Below are 27,011 nucleotides of genomic sequence, written 5' to 3' on the forward strand. Positions count from 1 at the left end.
CTCTCATAAGGTTTCTGGTCAGTTTACCAATCCATGTGCCAGAATGAGAAATATACTCCCCAGTAATGGGTCCATCCAGAGCCTTAGTCTAGGACCCACCCTTATGTTTAGGGGTAATAAGTATGCCTCTAAGTTATATAATGTCTCCTCTGCTATTGAATGTCCTAAATATCCCATTTATCCACAGCCTTTAGCAATTGGAAATAACAAGAGAGAACCTGTCTTGAATAATTTGAGACCTGTAACCGAACCCTAGCTTTGTCTTTGTGGTAGAGGTAGTATTACCATGGGCCTTTCAGACAGCTGTAGGTGTTACGCGGATGTGCCACCAACTACCGAACCTTCTCTTAATATGAATTATGCATTAACCTTCTCTGACTCTAAAACTGGAATACCGATATCCGTTATAGGGTCTGGATTGAGAGCTCCTAATGGGTTTATGTGGGTTTGCGGTGACAATGGCTTCTTAGAATTGCCTAATGTGTGGGATGGTTGCTGTTATTTAGGCCAAACTAAAATTCAAGTCGCAACCATACCCCTGCTGACCCTATTGAAGGCTAAGCCTAACTCCACAGCGCACCGTAGTTTCCATGTGAAATGAGCAATGGCAGACAATAGCTCGGCTAGTAGATTTTCTCTTAGCAATGGTGAACCGTTCGAATTGGCACTCTTCCCAGGGTTTGGAATTAAAGTGTTAGGTGATTGGATTAACAACATCACCCACTCCATGCAGGCCCATATGAATTTGACTATTGCTGGTTTTGCCCTTCATTCTACTGATGTTCAGAAACTTAAAGCTGTTACAGCCAGGCTATGCATTAGACTACATCCTGGATAAGGAGGGGAGATATTGCCGGACCCTAAATTATATTTCCCCACTGACTGTGTTATGCTTCTCTCTGACTCCTCTGATAATATGACTGAGATTTGGAAAGAATTAACAGTTGGCTGACACCTACACCCTCACAATAGAAGACTCCTGGTTCCTTTTTGGGTGGTTGAAAGATAAACTAGGACATTTTGGATTTAAGTTGTTTTCATAAGGCCATGCCAGGCATGTTTATGCTTCATGATTCTCATCCCCAGACCCTTATTTCTATCCTCAATCTCCTGAGGATTGCTTGCAATCTAATACACCTTTTATGTATGATTCTTATAATTACTATGCTTGAATTGCTTTGCTTTTTTTGCTTTTGTTGAGGCCTGGTAGCCTCAAAGGGGGGAATGAAGAGGGTTAAACCAAGGCCTTATACCTTTTAAGGGGTTAATAAATGATGTTATGATAAAACGTAAGGTCTCCTCTTAAGGAGACCTCTGTGTGTGTGTGTGTGTGTGTGTGTGTGTGTGTGTGTGTGTGTGTGTGTGTGTGTGTGTGTGTGTGTGTGTGTGTGTGTGTGTGTGTGTGTGTGTGTGTGTGTGTGTGTGTGTGTGTGTGTGTGTGTGTTAAAACCTGTTGTTGAGTGGTGTGACCTTCAGACACTATCAGAAGGCAACTACATTCAGACTTCTCCTTTCTGGATCACACCATGGTTATCTGGTTTTCTGAGGTTGCCACAGACCTGATGAAACCAGCCCCCTGTCAGAAGATGCTTACACTCGTTCATCTTGTCATGACCCTATACTTGTGATGAAAGGTCAAGTTTTGGTCAAACCCACTTCTGAGTTTTTACTTGCTGATAAGATGGTTCCTGCTGTCAGGGGGAGGTCAGATTTATTAAAATGTTGTTGCCAGGGAAAGTTAAGTAAGGGTCATTGGGGAGGCTATATGAGTTACAGGATGTCTTAGACATTTTGCAGAACTTGGGAAGAAAGTATCATATACTGTTATACTGAACTCTGTACCAACTTCTGCCTCCAAATTGTATTGCTAAAGAAGTATTTTTTAATACTTTAAAAAAAATAGTCTGTTTCCTTTCCATTACTAATGCATGTTTGATAATTATATAGACCTGATCATTTGTTGAAGAAATGTACCTACCTTGTCACAACACAACTGATTGGCTCAAACGCATTAAGGAAAGAAATTCCAGAAATACATTTTTAAGAAGGCACACCTGTTCATTGAAATGCATTCCAGGTGACTACCTCATGAAGCTGGTTGAGAGAATGCCAAAAATGTGGTTAACTGTCATCAAGGGTAGCTATGTGAAGAATCTCAAATATAACATATATTTTGTTTTGTTAAACACTTTTTTGGTTACGACATGATTCCATATGTGTTATTAAGTAGTTTTGATGTCTTCACTATTATTTTACAATGTAGAAAATAGTAAAATATAGAAAAACCCTTGAATGAGTAAGTGTTCGAAAACTTTTGACCGGTAGTATATACAGTTGAAGTCGGAAGTTTACATACACCTTAGCCAAATACATTTGAACTTAGATATTCACAATTCCTGACATTTAATCCTAGTAGAAATTCCCTGTCTTAGGTCAATTAGGATCACCACTATATTTTAAGAATATGAAATGTCAGAATAATAGTAGAGATAATTATTTATTTCAGCTTTTATTTCTTTCATCACATTCCCAGTGGGTCAGAAGTTTACATACACTCAGTTAGTACTTGGTAGCATTGCCTTTAAATTGTTTAACTTCTGTCAAACGTTTCAGGTAGCCTTCCACAAGCTTCCCACAATAATTTGGGTGAATTTTGGCCCATTCCTCCTGACAGAGCTGTTGTAACTGAGTCAAGTTTGTAGGCGTCCTTGCTCGCAAACACATTTTCAGTTCTGCCCAAAAATGTTCTATGGAATTGAGGTTAGAGCTTTGTGATTGATGGCCACTCCAATACCTTGACGTTGTTGTCCTTAAGACATTTTGCCATAACATTGGAAGTATGCTTGGGGTCATTTTCCATTTGGAAGATTCATTTGCAACCAAGCTTTAACTTCCTGACTGATGTCTTGAGATGTTGCTTCAATATATCCACATAATTTCCCTTCCTCGTGATGCCATCTATTTGGTGAAATGCACCAGTCCCTCCTGCAGCAAAGCACCCCCACAACATGATGCGGCCACCTCTGGGCTTCACGGTTGGGATGGTGTTCTTCGGCTTGCAAGCCTCCCCCTTTTTCTCCAAACATAACAATGGTCATTATGGCCAAACAGTTCAATTTTTTTTTCATCAGACCAGAGGACATTTCTTCAAAAAGTATGATCTTTATCCCCATGTGCAGTTGCAAAACGTAGTCTGGCTTTTTTATGGCGGTTTTGGAGCAATAGGTTCTTCCTTGCTGAGTGGCCTTTAAGGTTATGTTGATATAGGACTCGTTTTACTGTGGATATAGATAATTTTGTACCTGTTTCCTCCAGCATCTTCACAAGGTCCTTTGCTGTTGTTCTGAGATTGATTTGCACTTTTCGCATCAAAGAACGTTCATCTCTAGGAGACAGAACACGTCTCGTTCCTGAGCGGCATGACGGCTGCGTGGTCCCATGGTGTTTATACTTGCGTACTATTGTTTGTAAAGATGAACATGGTTCCTTCAGGAGTTTGGAAATTGCTCCCAAGGATGAACCAGACTTGTGAAGTTCCACAATGTTTTTTCTGAGGTCTTGGCTGTTTCCTTTTGATTTTCCCATGATGTCAAGCAAGAGGCACTGAGTTTGAAGGTATGTCTCGAAATACATTCACAGGTACACCTCCAATTGTCTCAAATTATGTCAATTAGCCTATCAGAAGTTCCTAAAGCCATGACATCATTTTCTGGAATTTGTCAAGCTGTTTGAAGGCACAGTCAACTTAGTGTATGTAAAACTTTTGACGTACTGGAATTGTGATACAGTATATATATATATATATATATATATATATATATATATATATATATATATATATATACAGTTGAAGTCGGCAGTTTACATACACTTAGGTTCGAGTCATTAAAACTTGTTTTTCAACCACTCCACAAATGTCTTGTTAACAAACTATAGTTTGGCAAGTCGGTTGGAACACTACTTTGTGCATGACACAAGTAATCTTTCCAACAATTGTTTACAGACAGATATTTTCACTTATAATTCAGTGTATCACAATTCCAGTGGGTCAGAAGTTTACATACACTAAGTTGACTGTGCCTTTTATTCATTTCAAATTCTTAAAATAAAGTTGTGATCCTAACTGACCCAAGACAGGGACATTTTTACAAGTATTAAATGTCAGAAATTGTGGAAAACTGAGTTTAAATGTATTTCGCTAAGGTGTATGTGAACTTCCGACTTCAACTGTATATGTGTGTAATATATAGTTTAGTTATAATGTATATATTTATGGTGTATATACAGGGCACATTTGTAAAAGAGACCTAGGTCTCCATATGTCTTCCGTGATCAAATAAAGGTTAAATAAATAAATAAAATATGTCTCACTGATTAACTGAGCCTATCATCCATCCATGGGACTATGTACTGCGTGTGTGGGTTTGCATCCCCCAAAATAAAATGTCAAAATAATTTATTGTATATCTATATGTACAGTAATGTCCTGCTCAGACAGTATTGCAAAAGTCTGTTATAAAATCAGATAAGAGGTAAGACTCTTTCTCAAATCTGGCATGAAACATTTAGACCGAGAAATAATAGAGACTGTTGCACAACTGCAAAACAATGAACGTTATGCAACTGAGCACTAAGCAATTTAGAAAGAAGTTTATCTTTATTGTTCCCTGGGGGGGGAAACAGGCAATATTTAAAGCATGTGGATGGGACATGTGATAACAAATTCTGTTATGACATGTTTAACATAAGTAAATTGATTACTTCTTGCCATGTCTCTACAGATACTTAGTTTCCCAAATCTGGTATGAAAAAAATCTAATAAATCCTGTCCACACTAATTCCATAGACACAGTATATCAATATTGTGTAACGTGATGGCTGGTGACAAATCATTCTGTTTTTCCTGAAGCTTACAAAATGGACGCCGGATTTGGGAAGGTTGCATTGTAAAGAAGCAGATTATAAACATATGAATACTTTGGGAATCCATCTCATGGTGTGTCCACACTCAAAAAGCTTAATTAAATCAGCACACTAGGCCGAAGGTACAGGGCCTCTCCAGTAGGATTGAATAAGCTTTACAAAGCAGTCTGCATGAGACAGGGAGGGGTGGAGAAAAGGGTGGCTACAGTTAGTGGGCTATTAGGCCAGTCTTTTGACAGCATATTCTACTCAATTGACTTGTCATCATGCATTCTTGAATGTTCCATCCATGGAATCTTGCCTCTCATAATGAATTGCTATTCTATTTTCTGAGATGCATCTAAAGAACATGAATAGTGTCTGAAGCCTAACAGTTAAATGTATGACTCCACGTGTGGTTCTGACAGGGGTATATCTGGGCCCTCAACTGACAGCTACTGACTCCCTAATTTAGCAATGGAAACATTGGGCAAAGGACGTTTTTTTTATCTTAACTGCAGAAAAGTCTAAAGTACATGGAGCTGGTATCTCCCAAACATAATGTGAGCTGATCTTTGCAAGATTGTCCCATTGTCACGACTTCCGCCGAGGTTGGCTCCCCTGCCCGTTCGGGCGGTGCTCGGCGGTCGTCGTCACCGTCCTACTAGCCACTACCGATCCCTTTTCGTGTATCTGTTGGTTTTGTCTGATTGTTTTCACCTGTGTGTTGTTTAGTTAATTAGTGTCTGTATATAATGTAGGTTGTCCCGCCCTTGTTTTGTGCGGGATTGTTTATTTTGTCATTCATTTCGTCTGTCGGTGTTATTGTGTTTCTTATTCTCCGGTTAGTCTGTTATCCTGTGTTGGATAATTTCACCCTGTGTGTATTTGGGTTGTCCGTGTTTATTTTGTTCACCGGAGAATAAACTTTATTATCGCTATCTGCTCTCTGCGCCTGATTCCACCCACCTTGATTAGACGTGACACCCATGCCTTGTCGGTCATTTGTAGCAGAGTTACAAATTGTCTACTTTACCAATAAGATCACCCTCCACTAGGCTACCTGTGGCCGTCATTGTAAATAAGAATTTGTTCTTACCTGACTTGCATAGTTAAATAAAGTTTAAATAAAAAATTACTTAACACAGTTCATGACTTCATCATCCTGTGTCAGTGAGTCATTATGGGGACATGGAAGTGAGTCTATTCCAAAGCCAAACTCTTAGTTCAGTTATTTAATCCTTCCCTGGTTAAATCATGGGGTTACAGAGGCGATTGGCAGGGATTCCTGCAGTAGCCAGCCATGCCGGCCAGTTGTGACGTGGGCCAGGGAGGCTGCAGTGAATCCTTTGGGAAATTACATTAGTGTGAGCAAAGAGGAAGTGGGGGTTGGATGGGACATCCTCACCATGAACCATTCTACCATGGTGAACTCCATTAAGACAGTGTAATCAGGTTTAAAATGAGTGTTCGATTTAAATGAAGTGCACCCACTATTTTCCCTCAGACCCTCTAGTTTCAACATTCTCGCTGTATCTATTAATGTACCAGTAACACTGCAAACCAATACTGTATGACCTCTGGCTTCGTTTAGCTATATTCTTTATAATTTCTATCATCTCACCATGATAACAGCACCTTCTGGCCTACAGGCCACATAACTGCTCATGGGTCAACCAATCATGGTTCATACTAAACATGATGACAATTAAATATTTGAAACTGGTTTCAACAAATCTGTCCTGAATTCAAACTTCATGGAGGTAGATTGTGCAATGCAATTGCATGGTTTTGGCAAGAGGTACAATAAATACCCTTGTTGCTTGCTGTTTGGCTGCCAAAGATTTCAGGTAAGCAATGAATCCATCCCCCCTTTAAAGGGGAAAACTGAAGTTGCTACATACATTTTCTGATTTATAAATGAATGATATGTACCCATTGATTCTTGAAGATTATAACTTATAAATGCATCGTGGACTGGGATATGTTCTACATAGCGTCGGACAATAACATTGATGAATACGCTGATTCGGTGAGCGAGTTTATTAGCAAGTGCATCGGTGATGTCGTACCCACAGCGTCTATTAAAACATTCTCCAACCAGAAACCGTGGATTGATGGCAGCATTCATGCAAAACTGAAGGTGCCAACCACTGCTTTTAATCAGGTGACCGGAAACATGACCGAATACAAACAGTGTAGCTATTCCCTCCGCAAGGCAATCAAACAAGCTACGTGTCAGTATAGAGACAAAGTAGAGTCGCAATTCAATGGCTCAGACACGAGAGGTATGTGCCAGGGTCTACAGTCAATCACAGACTACAAAAGGAAAACCAGCCCTGTCGCGGAACACGATGTCTTTATCCTCAAGAGCATGCGCAGACCAGCTGCCTGGTGTGTTTACGTACATAATCAATCCACCCTTATCCCAGTCTGCTGTTCCCACATGCTTCAAGAAGGCCACCATTGTTCCTGTTCCCAAGAAAGCCTAGGTAACTGAGCTAAATGACTATCGCCCTGTAGCACTCACTTCCGTCATCATGAAGTACTTTGAGAGACTAGTCAAGGACCATATCACCTCCACCCTACCTGACACCCTAGACCCACTCCAATTTGCTTACCGCCCCAATAGGTCCACAGAAGACGCAATCGCAATCCCACTGCACACTGCCCTAACCCATCTGGACAAGAGGAATACCTATGTAAGAATGCTGTTCATCGACTACAGCTCAGCATTTAACACCATAGTACCCTCCAAACTCGTCATTAAGCTCGAGACCCTGGGTCTCGACCCCGCCCTGTGCAACTGGGTCCTGGACTTCCTGACGGGCCGCCCCCAGGTGGTGAGGGTAGGTAACAACATCTCCACCCCGCTGATCCTCAACACTGGGGCCCCACAAGGGTGCGTTCTGAGCCCTCTCCTGTAATCCCTGTTCACCCATGACTGCATGGCCATGCACGCCTCCAACTCAATCATCAAGTTTGCAGACGACACTACAGTGGTAGGCTTGATTACCAACAACGACGAGACGGCCTACAGGGAGGAGGTGAGGGCCCTCGGAGTGTGGTGTCAGGAAAATAACCTCACACTCAATGTCAACCAAACAAAGGAGATGATTGTGGACTTCAGGAAACAGCAGAGGGAGCAGTCCCCTATCCACATCGACGGGAGAATAGTGAAGTTGGAAAGTTTTTTAAGTTCCTCGGTGTACACATCATGGACAAACTGAAATGGTCCACCCACACAGACAGCGTGGTGAAGAAGGTGCAACAGCGCCTCTTCAACCTCAGGAGGCTGAAGAAATTTGGCTTGTCACCAAAAACACTCACAAACCATTACAGATGCACAAGCGAGAGCATCCTGTCGGGCTGTATCACCACCTGGTACGGCAACTGCTCCGCCCACAACCGTAAGGCTCTCCAGAGGGTAGTGAGGTCTGCACAACGCATCACTGGGGGCAAACTACCTGCCCTCCAGGACACCTACACCACCCGATGTCACAGGGAGGCCAAAAAGTTCATCAAGGACAACAACCACCCGAGCTACTGCCTGTTCACCCAGCTATCATCCAGACGGCGATGTCAGTATAGGCGGGGACCGAGAGACTGAAAAACAGCTTCTATCTCAAGGCCATCAAACTGTTAAACAGCCATCACTAACATTGAGTGGCTGCTGCCAACATACTGACTCATCTCTAGCCACTTTAATAATGAAAAAATTGATGTAATAAATCACTAGCCACTTTAAACAATGCCACTTTATATAATGTTTCAATACCCTACATGACTCATCTCATATGTATATACTGTACTCTATACCATCTACTGCATCTTGCCTATGCCGTTTGGGCCATCGCTCAATCATATATTTGTATGTACATATTCTTATTCATTCCTTTACACTTGTGTGTATAAGGTAGTTGTTGTGAAATTGTTAGGTTAGATTACTTGTTAGATACTACTGCATGGTCGGAACTAGAAGCACAAGCATTTCTCTGCACTCACATTAACATCTGCTAACCATGTGTATCTGACAAATAACATTTGATTTGAGCTCAGTTCAAATGTTGTACTCCATCAGAACCCAAAATATCAGCTTGTTTTACTCCAATGTTTCTAAACAAAGTCAATGTTAAACACTTTATAGCCTCTATTGTTTGTATATAATGTATGTTCAGTCCTTGCATCCATAGCTCTGTCTATGAATTTGGTTATATTTCTCCAGCCCCATCCCTCTGCATTTTACAGAAACAGGGGCTATGAGAAGGCTTTGTTATTGATTCAACTGCTGACTGCCTCTTTAAAAAAATATAGGCAAATGGGAGGTATTGAGAGTTGCAGTTTCTCTACCCATGGCGTATTTCATTCATTCCTACCTGAATAAAAAATCATCCGTCAGGCCTATAACTGCTGCAATTCAAAATGCGCACTGATGTCACTGTCAGCGTGCAGTAGTTTGTTGGTAGGCTACTTACTTTCTCTTGTATTCATCTCTCTCTCGTTTGACTTTAGCCAACACATTATACAGAGCTCGTATTTCTGGGGTGATGGTATCGATTTGGACCCCAACACCGTCCGGATGATTCCAGGATACACCAGGGCCCTGGAGAGTCTCATAGCGCTCTCCGTGTCTTCTCACGTGCGTGAAACTCCAAATGGTACCAGGTAGTCGGGATTCAGGAGAGTCGGTTTGGACAGCTACTTCACGAGTGTATACTTGGTATCGTTGTTGATCCAAGGCTTGCTGCAGTTGGTTCTCTAATAATTTGTTTCTCCGCTCTAATTCATGAACTTTGGCAAGAAAACAGCGAAACCGCAGGTTCAGAGTCTTCAGGACATGAATGTTGGACCCCAAATCATTTCGAAGAGCACTGGTTACAGCGCCCGTCCCAGCAGTGGACATACCGCTGATAGGAATTGTATCAATCATAGCAGCAGACGAAGAATCAAAAAAAGAGTTCATCATACTGGTAAACATACAAATTATAAAACCTTTTGTTTTTTGTTTTGCTACATGAATTGAACAATAAAACCGATCATATCCTCCAAAATGCCAGTTCTCTAGGTAGTTTTTTATGATGTGGCTCCTTGAAATTATATTGACGGGGCAGTTGAAGGTGATGCACCTTCGCTGTCCTCAAACCTCCAGAAAACACCTTTTCCTATTGGTAGGCTATCCACAAACATATAATCTTATCAGTCCAGATCTCTGGCGCAACGGGAAAGTCTCCATCCTCCTCTGTTATACGCAGGAATATGACACACCGTGCGTTTGCCTCTGCTTTTTCAGATGCTGCTGATGCTGTAGGCCTATGCGCTCAGTTTCTCCCTTTCCCATTCTCTCTAGCCACACTCACTGTCTTTGCTCCTATTCGCGTTTCTTTCTCCGGACTCTGGTACCGCGGTGTGATGACAGACTAGTCTACAGCCCTACCCCTGCCTCTTTGTGGCGCCGCTGGGTCATTCAAGCAAACTGCTAAACTGGGCACTGTATGCATCAACCCTCCCATTCTCTGTCACGTACCCTCACGTGCAAAAACACAAGCACGCGCGCACACACAGTACTCCCTCCCATTGATGCATAGGCCTTTCAAAGAATGTCCTTAAGTGGACACAATTTGTTATTTCAAGGTAGGCTTGTCTAATTCGCGGGCTAATATGTCAATTTTAGGAACTGTATTTTCTCTCATAATTCTGTGCTTTGGGCTTCAGAGCTCTCAGTCACCCTGTGCAGAAAACACATTGTTAAAGTTTAAAATTAAGCAATAAAATATCATTAGTATTATTTATTTTTACTTGGCAAGTCAGTTAAGAACACATTTTTATTTACAATGACAGCCAAGGAACAAATCAAATCAAATCAAATGTATTTATATAGCCCTTCGTACATCAGCTGATATCTCAAAGTGCTGTACAGAAACCCAGCCTAAAACCCCAAACAGCAAGCAATGCAGGTGTAGAAGCACAGTGATTTAAACTGCCTCAGGGGCAGGATGACAAAATTTTACCTTGTCAGCTCCAGGCAGGGATTCGATCTAGCAACCTTTCGTTACTGGCCCAATGCTCTAAACACTAAGCTACCTGCCTGTATAATGTTGTCCTAAAAAAAAGATGTGTGATAGATCCCACTGGACACAGACATCAATTCAATGTTGGCTACCATAGCATTCTGCAGCGGTACGCCATCCCATCTGGTTTGGGTTTAGTGGGACTATCATTTGTTTGTCAACAGGACAATGACCCAACACACATCCAGGCTGTGTAAGGGCTATTTGACCCAGAATGAGAATGATGGAGTGCTGCATCAGATGACCTGACCTCCACAATCCCCTGACCTCAACCAAATTGAGATGGTTTGGGATGAGTAGGACCGCAGAGTGAAGGAAAAGCAGCCAACAAGTGGTCAGCATTGTGGGAGCTCCTTCAAGACTGTTAGAAAAGCATTCTAGCTGAAGCTGGTTGAGAGAATGCCAAGAGTGTGTAAAGCTGGCATCAAGGCAAAGGATGGCTATTTGAAGAATTTCAAATATAAAACATGTTTTGATTTGTTTAGCACTTTTTTGTTTATGTGTAATTTCATAGTTTTGTTGTCTTCACTATTATTCTACAATGTAGAAGGTGGTAAAGGGAAGTAGTTTGTCGTTGAAGAAAATAAAGAAAAACTCTTGAATGAGTAGGTGTTCTAAAACTTTTGACCAGTAGTGTATATGTAACTGATAGATGCACACACACAATACATGTTAATGTCATTTGTAAAGTTGTTTTTGTCTGTAATGTCTTTCATTGTGTCGGACTCCAGTAAGACTAACTGTCGCCATTGGCATCTTCTAATGGGGATCCTAATAAATCAAATCAAATCTCATCTTCACAAACTGAGGCTGTGTTAACACTTCAACAGTTTTCAACAGTTCCACTTCAACAATGAAAATAAACAAACACAACAGCGCACCCGGTGGATTACTAAAGCACAACCACAACTACCACACTAAAACAACCACAAACTATTTCTGCTTTACCACCTTCTGTCCATGCCTCCTCAAGGCAACAGCACACACAGGAGAGATATTCCCATCTTGTCATGTCCTCTATATTTTCTCCTGTCCTGTGTTAATAGCAGATTGCACCTTAGCATACTTGTCTGGCTCCTCATTGCACATCCACCAAGACGGCCTACCTCAGTCTGACGTTCTTCACAGTCGGGAGGTTGACACAACGCAGTTGTCAACAGTGATGGAGAGGTCTTGGAGCTGGCAGGTCTCCCAAGGAATGAATAGCAGTGCTGTCTTGTAGAGTTTGAACCTGAGGGTGTGGACCAACATCCAAGCGTGTGTAATAACACATCCACCACGCTGATCCTCAACACAGGGGCCCCTCAGGGGTGCATGCTCAGACCCCTCCTGTACTCCCTGTTCACTCATGACTGCACGGCCAGGCACGACTCCAACACCATCATTAAGTTTGCCGACGACACAACAGTGGTAGGCCTGATCCTGACGACAGGAATAAGAGGACCGAGCATTCCCCCCTTCTCATCAAAGGGGCTGCAGTGGAGCAGGTTGAGAGCTTTAAGTTTCTTGGTGTCCACATCACCAACAAACTAACATGGTCCAAACATACCAAGACAGTTGTGAAGAGGGCACAACAAAACCTATTCCCCCTCAGGAGACTGAAAATATTTGGCATGGGTCCTCAGATCCTCAAAAGGTTCTATTTTACTGCTGCTCTTTAATTACTCTTATCCAGATTTGTTTAAAGTGCATTGTTTGGTTAGGGACTCCTAAGTAAGCATTTCACTGTAAGGTCTACCTACACCTGTTGTATTCGGCGCATGTGACTAATAAAATTAGATTTTGAAGGGGAGACATCTTCCAGAAACACAGGGATAATATGTCAGGGGATAGGCAGAAAGTGAGTGCCTTCAGCATACCAGTGATAAGAGAGACCCTGAAATGCCAACACAGAGGGGGGAGCAGAGTACTATATATATCAATAACTTTCCTAGGTTCATCATTTGCGGTAGAGTGCCTCACACCATCACATCTGGAAAAAACAGAAACTACCAGTTCGCAATAAAGGTTGCAATAAAGTAAACAGACAAGAGACAACAGCACACAGTAGAAATGAAAACGTTAGCTAGCTGAAGCTAACTGTTAGCGAAAGTGTTTTGAACCTGTTGAAAATAAACTTCCAATGCTCCTTAATGTTCTTCATCCAGTTGTTTAATCTTCAGCTGAACATTTAAATGTGCTTTGTTGATATATTTTCCGATCATGTCTAGTTAGAATACAGCTTATGTCAAATTGACGTCAAAAGTAGAACATTTTGGCATTTTAGCTAACCCTTACTCTTTTCCTAACCTCAACCTAATTCTCATAACTTGCTGCGTAAGTTCTCCTAGCCTGCTATGAAAAGTAAATTCTGACATAAGATGTACTCTATTCAAAACTATATTTTCATTCTGCTTCAAATAGTCCTGCAAATATGACCTATCTCATTTTAACCAATCTAATCTTTGTTTTAGCTTTGACGTAGTGTCCGTTATTGGTATGGAGTGATTTCAGTGTCCCCCCACAAAAAAAGTCAGTACCAAAATAAATTGTATTTGAATTCATCCAATTCAGTTTGAAATCACGAAATACAAGTTCAATTTATGAAATGAATGATTCAATTTGAGCATTACACATTCAAATTCAATATCTGAATATAAATTCAAAATTATGGGATTCAAATACAATTTTTGTTGGCACTGAATTCATTGATACATTGGGATCAGCTGAGTTGATGGAGACTTGACAACACTTCATCAGAGATTTTAGATTCAATTTGAATAAAGCCCTACATTTATACCCAGTCGCATCATTGAGAAAATATGGTGAAAATATTCAGTCATACAAGCTAAAGAAAATCAGTGAAGTCTACAAAGAATATAAATAACACATGCACACTCACAGCTCCATTTCATTTGTTTATGTTTGGTACACCATCACTAGGTGCTTGTGTGTGTAGGAGCCAGATAGGCCTAATAGCTTGTCTATCTGGGATTTCACCTCTTGCCACTGCATTTCTCACTTCAGGTTCACAGATACAACCATGGGTGATGGAGCTTCATCATTTTAAGCCTTGTATAAATCACCACAGTAATTCTCAACTTCATCACCACATGATCATAGGCTACACTTACATAGCCTAGCGGATGGGAAGGAAAGAGAGATGGAATGAGAATGGGAAATGGCTGATATGATGTAACATACCACTGTGACCCAGATTTGACAAGTCAAGCACCCACCCCACCCCCTGCTGAATAATGCTCAATAAATGCACTACTGCAGCTGTTGTGTCTGCTGATCCATGCAACGCCTCAAACCAGATCCCTAGATCTCGCTGCAAGGTGGCTCCCTTGACAGAATACATGGCTCGGTGCAGAGTATAAGATAAATAGTATGTTTTCCATAAACTAATCTGTTACAGATAATTATTCCACAAACACACGGTCACCACCGATAAATCCATGATTATCGAAAACTTCAACAAGCTTTTCTCAACGGCTGGCAATGCCTTCCTCCTGGCTACTCCAACCTCGGCCAACAGCTCCCCCCCCGCAGCTGCTCGCCCAAGCCTCTCCAGGTTCTCCTTTATCCAAATCTAGATAGCAGATGTTCTGAAAGAGCTGCAAAACCTGGACCCGTACAAATCAGCTGGGCTTGACAATCTGGACCCTCTATTTCTGAAACTATTCGCCGCCATTATCGCAACCCCTATTACCAGCCTGTTCAACCTCTCTTTCATATCGTCTGAGATCCCCAAGGATTGGAAAGCTGCCGCAGTCATCCCCCTCTTCAAAGGGGGAGACACCCTGGACCCAAACTGTTACAGACCTATATCCATCCTGCCCTGCCTATCTAAGGTCTTCGAAAGCGGAGGGCATGCTGTCCGGTTCTCTGGCAGTCTCTATGGGGGTGCCGCAGGGTTCAATTCTCGGGCCGACTCTTTTCTCTGTATATATCAATGATGTCGCTCTTGCTGCGGGCGATTCCCTGATCCACCTCTACGCAGACAACACCATTCTGTATACTTCCGGCCCGTCCTTGGACACTGTGCTATCTAACCTCCAAACGAACTTCAATGCCATACAACACTCCTTCCGTGGCCTCCAACTGTTCTTAAACACTAGTAAAACCAAATGCTTTTCAACCGTTCGCTGCTTGCACCCGCACGCCCAACTAGCATCACCACCCTGGATGGTTCCGACCTAGAATATGTGGACATCTATAAGTACCTAGGTGTCTGGCTAGACTGTAAACTCTCCTTCCAGACTCATATCAAACATCTCAAATATAAAATCAAATCTAGAGTCGGCTTTCAATTCACTCATGCCGCCAAACTTACCCTAGTAAAACTGACTATCCTACCGATCCTTTACTTCGGCGATGTCATCTACAAAATAGCTTCCAATACTCTAATCAGCAAACTGGATGCAGTTTATCACAGTGCCATCCGCTTTGTTACTAAAGCACCTTATACCACCCACCACTGCGACCTGTATGCTCTAGTCGGCTGGCCCTCACTACATATTCGTCGCCACACCCACTGGCTCCAGGTCATCTACAAGTCCATGCTAGGTAAAGCTCCGCCTTATCTCAGTTCACTGGTCACGATGGCAACACCTACCCATAGCACACGCTCCAGCAGGTGTATCTCACTGATCATCCCTAAAGCCAACTCCTCATTTGGCCGCCTTTCGTTCAGGTTCTCTGCTGCCTGTGACTGGAACGAATTGCAAAAATCGCTGAAGTTGGAGACTTTTATCTCCCTCACCAACTTCAAACATCTGCTATCTGAGCAGCTAACCGATCGCTGCAGCTGTACATAGTCTATCGGTAAATAGCCCACCCAATTTTACCTACCTCATCCCCATACTGTTTATATTTATTTACTTTTCTGCTCTTTTGCACACCAATATCTCTACCTGTACATGACCATCTGATCATTTATCACTTCAGTGTTAATATGCAAAATTGTAATTATTCGCCTCATGTCTTTTGCATACAATGTATATAGACTCTCTTTTTTTCTACTGTGTTATTGACTTGTTAATTGTTTACTCCATGTGTAACTCTGTGTTGTCTGTTCACACTGCTATGCTTTATCTTGGCCAGGTCGCAGTTGCAAATGAGAACTTGTTCTCAACTAGCCTACCTGGTTAAATAAAGGTGAAATTTAAAAAGAATTAAAAAATAAACACAGCAGGCAACAGCCACTGTATCCATGTCTCTTTAAAGCATTCATTAATTAGTCTACATTGAATCATATTTTAGTGTGAAAAACACCCTTTACTTGCAAGTGCACACCACAGACACCTCATTCAAGTGAGACTGCTGCCCTCTCCAACCTGTCAATATTTTTTGTCATTGCAGCGCATTATGTGCTTTATGGAGCAAAAGAGGTACAATATTTATATTCAATAGAAAACAACAGAATAAAAAAATAAATCATAATTTCTGTCACACCGTAATAACTTTTAATGGATTTATCATGATTTCTGTGTGCTTGTTATAGCACTTATTATGAGGTGCGCCCTCTCATGTTTGCAGGGTTCCATCTACTGGGGAAAAAGAGACCATGTCCATAAAGCACATTTATTTTGCATTGTTAATCCAGATGATTAAATCAGATAAAATGTATATTATCAAAGTCAATATTTTATTTAAAGTCAATTATGTAGCAGAAAATAAGGTCGGTAAACGCAACAATTCATTTTTTATGTAGGCATATTTTGGACCGCTATATTCAACAGACAGAAACACGTGGGGTCCTTTTCCTCCATAGGTCTACACAACGTGAGGACCATGCCGAAGTCAAAGAGAGACAAGAAAGGTATGTTTTTATGTCATTCGTCCAGTAGATTAAGCGTATATATAGTCTAGTGTATTGCTTCGTGTAATAGTTCACGAATATAGCATTTCCAGGGTATGTCTTGCATCAAGAGGTGAAAAGAGGAGCCAGCTAGCTACGAAGCTAACGTTAGCTAACTAGCTAATGATAAGTTTATTAAGATGGTTAATGCTGAACATACTTTGTTGTCCTGTATGCATCCAACCTGATTGTTTTGTCTTTTTCACCGTTTCAGTTTCACTAACAAAAACAGCCAAGAAGGGTCTGGAAACTAAACAGAACTTAATAGAAGAGGTAACTACGTATACTGATACCCATCAATACTTCCTAGCTAAGTTGTTTTCTGTCTGACATCGGTACCCAGCTAATAAACGCTTGACTAATGGTCTGTATCTATGTCTTTATAGTTGCGGAAATGTGTGGACATTTACAAGCATCTGTTCATCTTCTCTGTGGCAAACATGAGGAACAACAAACTGAAAGACATCAGGACAGCCTGGAAACACAGTCGGTAAGAACACACACAAAACAGGTCTAAGCAGCCTTGTTCTCATTACTTAGACAAATCTAATTGTCAGACACCCATGATGTGTTATGCGTATAGGTAGGTGCAGCTGGTTTGACAATGAGGTGATGTTTTTCTTCTTCAGATTCTTTTTTGGCAAAAACAAAGTCATGATGATCGCTATAGGTAAAGGACCAACAAGCGAGTACAAAGACAATTTGCACAAGGTATGCTATATTTGTTGTGATGAAGTTATGTAGACTCATGAGTTAAGGTCTTGTACATTTGGCTTGCACAAAGACAATTTTCAAGGAGTTGAATTAATGTTGGTCTCTGCTTATTTTGTAGGTCAGCCGGTTTCTGAGGGGAGAAGTGGGTGTGTTATTCACAAATAAAACCAAGGAAGAGGTACAAGAGTAAGTAAACCCATGTCTTGCATTTCCATTAAAGATGTACCATCATTCCATTTTTTTTTTTTTTTTTTTAATTTCATCTGGTGCTTCGGCTGATTCCTTGCCCTCAATGGTAGTTTCATATAAGCTGTTTTTCTCTTGATAATGTTTTTCAGGTATTTCAGCCAGTTCAAAGAGATGGATTTTGCACGAGCGGGAAACAAGGCAGGGATGGCCATAACACTTGATGAAGGACCCCTGGAACAGTTCCCTCACTCCATGGAGCCACAGCTGAGACAGTTGGGACTCCCCACAGCACTCAAGAAAGGTGAGACCTGTCTCTGATGTTCAGAGAAACCTTTCATAAGTCTGCAATGAAAGGATGGCTGTAACCTCTCTAGTGACCCACTTTGTTTCATTTAAATGAACTTTTTCTGCTTCTGCTACAGACTTCAAACTCATATCTAACAACCGAAGCTCATCGATAACTAGTCAAGTTTACGTAGGATTACTTCCAAAGGGGAAAGATTAAATGTTGCAATTGTTGGCTTATACCCCATTGTTTTGTTGTAGGAGTGGTGACACTACTGAAAGACCATGACGTGTGCAAAGAGGGAGACACACTAACACCTGAACAGGCCCGTATTCTGGTGAGTTATAAACCTTTCCCCCAGTCTACACCTGATTGGCCTATGAGACATTCTGCAAGTCCACAGTTGCTAGATGGTTCCATTATTTTTCCCATATAGAAACTCTTTGGGATTGAGATGGCAGAATTCAGAGTGCAGATCAAGTGCATGTGGAACTCTGAAACGAGCGACTTTGAGAAGCTGGCTGAGGAAGAAGAAGAAGAAGAAGAGGAAGAGGCCATGCAGGATAATGACACAGAGGAGGAAGAAGGTGGTGGGAAATGAATCTGGATAGACTAATGGACTTCTTAGACCTTAGGATTTTAGTACTGTGTGACCTGTATGTTTTAATGTCTCAACCTTCAAGTGTTTCCTTTTGCCTATGAAATGCTAGATTTCTGGTATGTTACCCATTGAATCTTGTGAACATACATTTTGTGCTTTATACATCTTTTGTCGTCCACTCAAATACAACAGTACAAACTAAAACGGTTTGCTTGGTTGTGTCTTATAAAACATCCCACAAAAAAACAATGTTTAGTTGGAATTGTTTATGCACAGTATAGCTTTAAAATTGCCAGCTTTGTAAAATTGTTAGCCACATTTTGATCCTTACAAACGCACCGGCCATGACAGATCAGTGACGATAAAATACTCTCATTGTTCTCCAGTTGATTAGACACAGCCTCCAGAAAATGTTTTTCCCTAATTCATTGAATTTACATGAATTGCTCACCATTAGAATATACAAGATCAAAGTAATCTGTGCCTTTCGTAGTTTGTTTTAATGAATACTTGCATCAATCTGATAACGAAAAATCTCTGTACAATTAGCCAATTGTTATATGGTTTGTGGATAATATCGATATAGTCAATCGGGTGACCATGGGTTTTTGAAACATCTAGCAGAGGTAATTGGGGCTACCAGGTCCCAGACCTGTTGGAAGGCCTCCACCACCCGCTCATCTAGAGGGCCCTCCGAGGCAAACGGGTTCTGCTGCAGCTGCTCGATGCAGGACATTCCAATGATGACACTGTATCCCAAATCCCTCTGGAACAGTGGCGACAAAACCCAGGTGCAAGAGGACCCAACCATTTGCACTACATACGTCTAACTAACAAAAAATGTATGTTAATAATTGTAGCTGGTACTGCTGACATTGAGTGGCAATTGTCATGTTCAACCTATTGTTAAACTTATTTAATTTTCTTTCATATAAAGGTGGAATATGTAGAAATCCTTCTGCCATTTCCTGTTTGCTGAAATTCTAATAGTTCACCTAATTTCAGTTTGTGACAAAATAAGCAGTCATTGTGTAGATAATCATTTCACCATCTAAACGGCTGTGTAATATATCTTCCGTAACCAAACGTATTGTATTTTCAGCTGTTTGAAGCTGGTGTACAAAACCGAAAGTAAAACACGCAAAAACTAAACTTAACGGGAAGCATAGAAATGGTGCGCATGAAACAGATTTACTGCTTAGACTTGCTTTCAATGGGACTGACAGATCTATAGCTTACATTTCTATGTGAATTTGGTTGGTTTGCCCAAAAAGGTACATATTGTAGCTTTAAAATCAAAGTGACTAGCTGATAGTGGGTTGGTTGTCCCTGTTCTTGTTGCATGTGGCTTGTTACATTGAGATGGGAGTGGTGGTACATCCAGTGTAAAGCAGCATATTTCATAGTCTGCTTGTCTGAGCCATACACTGTCTCCAGGGTCTTCTGAACAAGCTCACTATCCTGGAAGTAACATATTTTCCAGTACCTGAGAACACATGAATCATCCAAAGGTAATGTTTTATTGTATCTAGAGTAACGGTAATCTCGTCAAATAATGTTTTCATTGTGAATAACAATGTTTATCCTATTATTACTGTTTAATCTATTGTAATAGTTTAAAAACATAACATTGTTCTGTAATTTGAATGAAGGCAATGTGGTGAGTGTGACGACCCTCCCACTCTGTCTGCCGTATTCTCTCTGTTATTTCCTTATTAGGATGCTGGTGGGTGGAGTTGGGAGGGTCGTCAGCTACATGGGAAACACCTGGGCCCGGTGTCTCCCAGGATAAATACACCACTTCCCCATTCATGGAGGAGACTCTCTCCATGCAGACACCTTTTGTATATTGTGGTTCTTGGTGGCCCGTTTGTTTGCTTTGGCACCTTTCATCACCCTGCATTATCACATTCATGCATGCAAAACACTCACTTACACTACTGATTACACACACCATTGTATATTATACTTAGTTGCTTTAGTTAATAAATACATATTTTGCTACTCCTTATCTCCACGTTGTCTCCCTTTGTTACGGTCTTTGAGCCGGTTCGTGACAAGTGGGGGCTCATCCGGGATATTTGAACTATTGGTTTGGGAGACCGTGAAGGTACGTGTTTGGTTTGCATATTTTGTTTGAGTTTGATAGGCCCAGTATTGGTTGCCTTTGTTGTTTGGTTTGTGTGCTGTGTTGGAGAGAGTATAATGGTTAGTTTCCAGGCCCTGCCTAGCCTGAACTCTTGTTCTACTTTCTGTTGGGACGTCAGTCTGAGGTGAGTAATCTGCTGTGTACCTCGGTGGGAGATTTGGGTAGGGTAGTGGAACTTGCTACCCGGAGCTATAGCCTTTTTCCCCTGATAGGTTTAGCGACGTGTTTCATTTTTTGGAATATGTGATATAGATGGTTTTATATATAGACCATATAGATGGTTAATGTTTTTTTTTTTTTTTTTGACTGAGCAGTTGTCTCGGGGGCACATCCGTGGCTTGGTGGAATTTGCCAGCATGCTGGGGAGTTCTATTTCCTTGCCAGCGGGCTACAGTGCGAAGACTAGGGTTGAGTTATTGTAGGTTTTGGGGAAGCTCCGTATCTCATCTCTCTTCTGTGGTGCTCAGGGTGATTGTCAATTATCGGGTTGTGGTCTGGTGTGCTCAGCAGAAGGGAAGAGCGCGAATTTTTTTTGTGTGATTATGGCGTCTTATGTAGTTAAGTTCATTCGCTCTCCATCAGAGGAATTGTTAGATTTAGGTACTAAAGAACAGCTGTTGAAGGTCGCGGAACACTACAAGGTTGAGATTAGTGATAAACGTCTAAAGAATTCTATTAGGTTGATATTGAAGGCCAATCTGATGGAGAGTGGTATTCTTGAAGTTACCACTGGGCCAGCCTCTGCTGAGGATTTTGTCGTCTCCCCATAACGTTACAATGGCCATTCCATCGGTTAGTCCTAGTAGCCTTCTTTTTGAACAGCAGAAAGAACTGCTTTTGTTACAGCTGGAGCATGATCGTGAGAAGAGAGAGCATGATCGGCAGCATGATCGTGAGAAGCTAGAGCATGATCGTGTAAAATATGAAAAGGAATTGGCATTTAAACAAGATATGGAGTGTGCTAAAAACAAGTTGCAACAAGAACGTATAGAGTTGGTTAGGGAAGGAAATATCTCAGGGGAGAGTTTGTTTTGGGAAGGTGACACAGATTTACCTAGGGGTAGTTCTGCTTTTGGTCGTGCCCCAGAGACATTTGATATTGTTGGGAACTTACGGTTATTGCCTCGGTTTAATGAAAGGGACCCGAGACATTCTTTTCGTTGTTTGAGCGGGTTGCTGACGCTAGGAGTTGGCCTGATTCTGACCGCACTTTAATGTTGCAGTGTGTGCTGACTGGTAAAGCGCAGGAAGCATATTCAGCTCTTAGTGTACACGACAGTGCCAGTTATGATAAAGTTAAAAAAGCTGTTACAGATTTATGAATTGGTCCCTGAGGCTTACCTCCAACGATTTAGAACTTTAAAAAGGGATGATAACCAGACTCATGTTGAGTTTGCGACAGTTATCTTTACAGTTTAATCGCTGGTGTTCCGCCTCTGCAGTTGTGACTTTACAAGGGCTGTGTGATCTGATTATGTTAGAGCAATTTAAGGACACAATTCCTGATCGTATTGCCACGTATATTAATGAACAGAAAGTAAAGAATGTTGCTGAAGCTGCGGTTTTGGCGGACAAGTATGTGTTGACTCACAAAAGTGTCTTTGCAGAACCCCGTATTTGGAAAGAGTGAGGGCGTTCGGATAGATTTGGGCTTCGCTCACCGAGATACTTTGGTTCTCGGGCAGAGTTCTATTCAACTAGGGTTAAACCTGACTCCCATGGTAAAGCTGACTTTGGGCAGGAGTGTCACTACTGTCAAGGTTCAGGGCATTGGAAAAACGAATGTCCACTTCTCAGGTCAAAGGGTGCTTACGCTAAATCTAAGCCTACTGCGTTAGCTGCAACTGTTCCACATCAGTTCATTCATGACTCATTTCCTCAGGCCCAGGAGAATGTGAAAGTCCATATTGATCCAGACTATTTACCTTTCATTACAGAAGGTTTTGTGTCTATGTTAGGAAGTAAAGACCTAGTGCCAGTGAAGATCTTGAGAGACACAGGTGCCTCTGAATCATTTGTGTTGGAGTCTGCGTTACCCTTTTCTGCTGAGACTGATTCGGGGAATAGTGTTCTAATTAGGGGAATAGGTTTGAACACTCTGTCAGTTCCATTGCATAAACTGATGTTGGATTGTGGGCTGGTGAAGGGTGAAGTTGTTGTGGGTGTGCGTCCTTCGTTGCCTATTGAGGGTATCGATGTTATCCTTGGGAATAACTTGGCTGGTGAGCGTGTATTGCCTGTCGTGTTTCCATCTCTAGTGGTTTCCACTAAGCTGTCATTTGTTGGGATTCCTGATGAGTGTACAGAGTTTCCCAGAGGTGTTCTCTGCGTGTGCAGTGACACGTTCTATGAGCCGTGGCGAACTGGTCACTGCGCCGACTAATGATAATAATGCAAAGTATGTCACTGTTATCCCGTTATCTGTAACCCGCTCAGATCTAATCAATGCGCAACGGGATGACCCCACGTTGGAAGAGTTGCGTGATCAAATTGTGCCTATAGAACAGTTGGGAGATGTCGCCCATGGCTATTTTCTCCAAGAGGATGTCCTGATGAGAAAGTGGGTGTCTCATGATAGTGTTTTTCTGGGGGAGGCAATTAGTCAGTTTGTTGTACCAGTTAAGCTTCGTGAGTTGGTGTTGGAAACTTCTCACAGCGACGTTGCTGGACATATGGGGGTGAGGAAAACCTACAATCGCATATTAAGACATTTCTTTTGGCCTAGATTAGAGGGATGTTTATGATTTTATCAACTTGTCACACCTGTCAATTAACTGGTAAGCCTAATCAAGCTATTAAACCAGTACCATTGTTTCCTATTACTGTACTCAGCCAACCTTTTGAGTATCTGATTATTGACTGTGTGGGTCCTCTGCCTCGTTCTAAAAAGGGTAGCAGTTACCTGTTCACTGTGATGTGTCAGACCACTAGGTTTCCTGCTGCCTATCCTCTCCGATCTATCACGACTAAATCGGTGTTAAAAGCTTTGACTCAGTTTCTCTCATTGTTTGGAATCTCTAAGGTCATTCAGAGTGATCAAGGATCTAATTGTACCTCTAATCTGTTTGTTCAGGTTCTTCAACAGCTCCATATTAAACACAATTTGTCTAGCGCCTATCACGCGCAAAGTCAAAGAGCACTGGAACGTTTCCATCAAACACTTAAGTCTTTGTTGAGAGCTTATTGTACTGAGATGGATAAGGATTGGGAGAAGGGGTTGCCTTGGTTACTGTTAGCCGCTAGGGAAGTTTCACAGGAGAGCACAGGTTTCAGTCCAAATGACCTTGTGTTTGGACATAGGGTGCGTGGACTTTTATCTGTTCTCCACGATGACTGGAAGTCTCCCGAGCCTCCTCAGTCCCTGTTATCATATGTGTGTGATTTCCGGCGACGGCTGTATGCCGCTGGTGAAATGGCTAAAGAGAAGTTATCATCTTCACAGGAGAGGATGAAGGGCATATTTGATCGCCGAACTGAGCCTCGTCACTTTAGTCCAGGTGACCAGGTTCTTGCTCTGCTGCCAATTGTTGGTTCTCCTTTTCAAGCCAAGTTTCAAGGTCCATATACAGTGGTGCGACCAGTACACTGAGCAAAATTATCTAGTTGCCACTCCAGAACGGAGGAAAGCACACCAGCTGTGCCATGTAAATCTGTTAAAACCCTATTATGCACGTTCCTCTGAGACTGAACAGTGGGATTCTACAGAGGACGGTAAACCTGTTCTTTTGGCTGATACCGTTGTTTCCTTGGGTTCTTGTCGTGCTAGATCTGTGCATGAGGAGGAAGATGTTCCTGGTCCTGACGCTTGTATATTGCAGGGTAGATTGAAAAATTCAGAAACACTGGATATTTTAGACAGTCTTCTCACTCACCACCTACCTGTTGATGGGCGGAAAGAGATGGTTGGTCTGATTCAGAGATTTCCAGGTTTGTTTTCTGATACACCTACACGTACAAACTTAATAGAACATGATATTGACATTGGAGGTGCTGACCCCATTCGTCAGCGGTTCTATAGAGTTTCTTCAGAGAAACTACGTTGTCTGGATGCTGAGGTCAAGTACATGCTGGAGAGTAAGATAGCAGAGCCTTTTTTCTCCAGTTGGGCTTCTCCCTGTATCTTGGTCAGTAAACCGGATGGAACAAACCGTTTTTGTACGGACTACCATAAGGTAAACAGTGTCACAAAGCCAGATTCATTTCCTCTTCCTCGGATGGAGGACTGTGTTGATCAAGTCGGTGCAGCTAAGTTTGTGAGCAAATTTGACCTGTTAAAAGGCTATTGGCAGGTGCCACTGACGAGTAGGGCACGTGAAATCTCTGCCTTTATTACACCCTTTGGTCTGTATTCATATTCAGTTACGAGTTTCGGTCTGCGCAATGCACCTGCCACTTTTCAGCGACTTATGAACAGCGTTGTCACCGGTCTGACCGGGTGCGCTGTTTATTTGGACGATGTAGTGATCTATGCAGATACTTGGGAAGAACATCTGTCCCGTATTCAAGCCTTTTTCGAACGTCTGGTTGCGGGTCGCCTCACAATCAATCTGGCAAAATGTGAGTTTGCTCAGGCGACCGTTACATACCTTGGAAAAGTGGTTGGGCAGGGTGAAGTGCGTCCTGTTTGGGCTAAAGTGGTGGCTATTGATGCTTTTCCATCACCAACTAGTAAAAAGGAACTGATGCGTTTCTTGGGCATGATTGGTTATTACCGTAGTTTTTGTAATAACTTCTCTACTGTGGTCGCTCCCTTGACAGATATGCTGAAAGCTAAGGCTGTTTACGTTTGGTCTACTAGTTGTCAACACGCTTTTGAAGATGCAAAGAGGTTGCTTACCTCAACTCCAGTGCTGGCTGCTCCTCGCATGGATTTGTCATTTACCTTGCAGGTGGATGCTAGTCATGTGGGGGCAGGTGCAGTTTTGCTGCAAGCAGATGTGTCTGGGATTGAGAGGCCTGTTAGTTTCTTTTCCAAAAAGTTTAACGATTATCAGTTGAACTATTCGGTTATTGAAAAGGAAGAGCTAGCACTCATTTGGGCGCTACAACACTTCGAAGTGTATGTCGGGTCGGGGGTAGTACCTATTGTGGTCTACACCGACCATAACCCCCTCACTTTTTTGAGGTCCATGAAGTGTCCAAACCAGAGGATAATGCGATGGTGTTTATTTTTACAATCATTCCATCTCGATGTGAGGCACATCCGGGGGACTGAACGTGATTGCTGATGCGCTCTCTCGTGTGCCCTGTTCCTAATGTTTACGTGACTGACCATTGTTTCGTGTTGTCATGTTCTCTGTCCTGTCTGCTCCCTCTTGGTCTTGTTTTCTTCTTTCCTCTTAAATGTTGCTTCCTGTGCGAAGGTCACTGAGGTCTGGGGAGGAGGTTGGCTGGGGCAAATTGTAAGTGTGAACACGTAAACCCTCATCAATTTGTGGCGCAGAAGCTGTGTCAATTTGGAACTTAGAGGCTGGTATTTTGTTCCGGGGTCCTTGTTGGTCCCCGGTTTTATGGGGGGGAATGTGACAACCCTCCCACTCTGTCTGCCGTATTCTCTCTGTTATTTCCTTATTAGGATGCTGGTGGGCGGAGTTGGGAGGGTCGTCAGCTTCATGGGAAACACCTGGGCCCGGTGTCTCCCAGGATAAATACACCACTTCCCCCAGTGAGGCCAGAACATCAGTACATCGTGGAGCTCATGGCAAGCCTGCAGTGAGTCCTGGATGAGGTTCTGATGGTCTGGAGCATGGAGGTAGAAGAGTTCCATAGACTAAGTAAGCAGTATCTTCAGCCAGGTCTAGCTGGGAACTCACACTGTTTGGTTTCAGGGTCTTTCCGTCTCAGGGATTGGTCTTGGTGGCAATGCTGACTGGAGATACAGGCAATAAAACAAATGGCTGATAAGGTCCAATAACTTCAGAGAGCATGTGTAAGAAGTTATAATGGTAGGCCCTAATGTAGCAGAGGTTTGAAACATTGTAGCTAGTTTGTGCTTTGTAAACTAGGATTCTATTTCTGGACACATTTTAGGCACTGCATGTGTTAACTTTTCTTACACTCATACATGTTTGTTTAACTTGTCTCTTCTCTTATGTTATTAGGCCTACATGCCTATTTTCCAATGCAATCTGGGGATCCCTGCACAACTGAAATGAAACGCCCCATGCTCTAGTAGTGAACATATTCCAGAAACATAGCGGTGAAATATGGAATATAGGGTTTTCTTCCATGCGCTGTGCTCTCCTTATGCCAAATAA

General features: G+C 42.1%; 2 protein-coding genes across 3 annotated transcripts in view; one reads left to right on the forward strand and one right to left on the reverse strand.

Annotated features, from left to right (window-relative positions):
• The window catches only part of LOC118400221 (intermediate filament family orphan 2-like), a 69,064-nt gene extending 58,722 nt beyond the window's left edge, over nucleotides 1-10,342 (reverse strand). For both annotated transcript variants that reach the window (XM_035796867.2, XM_035796866.2), the window contains exon 1: nucleotides 9,378-10,342. In XM_035796867.2, the coding sequence (XP_035652760.1) occupies nucleotides 9,378-9,880 (503 nt within the window). In that variant the 5' untranslated portion in view covers nucleotides 9,881-10,342. The remainder of the gene's footprint in view (nucleotides 1-9,377) is intronic.
• A 6,299-nt stretch (nucleotides 10,343-16,641) lies between these two features.
• Nucleotides 16,642-18,809, forward strand: LOC118400222 (mRNA turnover protein 4 homolog). Its single transcript, XM_035796868.2, has 8 exons — nucleotides 16,642-16,776; nucleotides 17,030-17,088; nucleotides 17,202-17,305; nucleotides 17,445-17,526; nucleotides 17,648-17,715; nucleotides 17,868-18,019; nucleotides 18,265-18,341; nucleotides 18,441-18,809. Exons 1-8 carry the CDS (start codon nucleotides 16,749-16,751, stop codon nucleotides 18,603-18,605), a joined length of 735 nt encoding a protein of 244 aa, XP_035652761.1. The 5' UTR covers nucleotides 16,642-16,748; the 3' UTR covers nucleotides 18,606-18,809.
• The last annotated feature ends 8,202 nt before the right edge of the window (nucleotides 18,810-27,011 follow it).

The sequence above is a fragment of the Oncorhynchus keta genome, chromosome 21 (assembly GCF_023373465.1).
Source record: "Oncorhynchus keta strain PuntledgeMale-10-30-2019 chromosome 21, Oket_V2, whole genome shotgun sequence".
In the NCBI taxonomy this organism is placed as follows: Eukaryota; Metazoa; Chordata; class Actinopteri; order Salmoniformes; family Salmonidae; genus Oncorhynchus; species Oncorhynchus keta.

Excerpts from the sequence above, each read along its gene's own strand:
- LOC118400222 (XM_035796868.2), top strand. The coding sequence starts at position 16,749 with ATGCCGAAGTCAAAGAGAGACAAGAAAG. Across the intron at positions 17,306-17,444 it reads ACAGCCTGGAAACACAGTCG|ATTCTTTTTTGGCAAAAACA; the intron begins GTAAGAACACAC and ends TTTCTTCTTCAG. Across the intron at positions 18,020-18,264 it reads CCCCACAGCACTCAAGAAAG|GAGTGGTGACACTACTGAAA; the intron begins GTGAGACCTGTC and ends GTTTTGTTGTAG.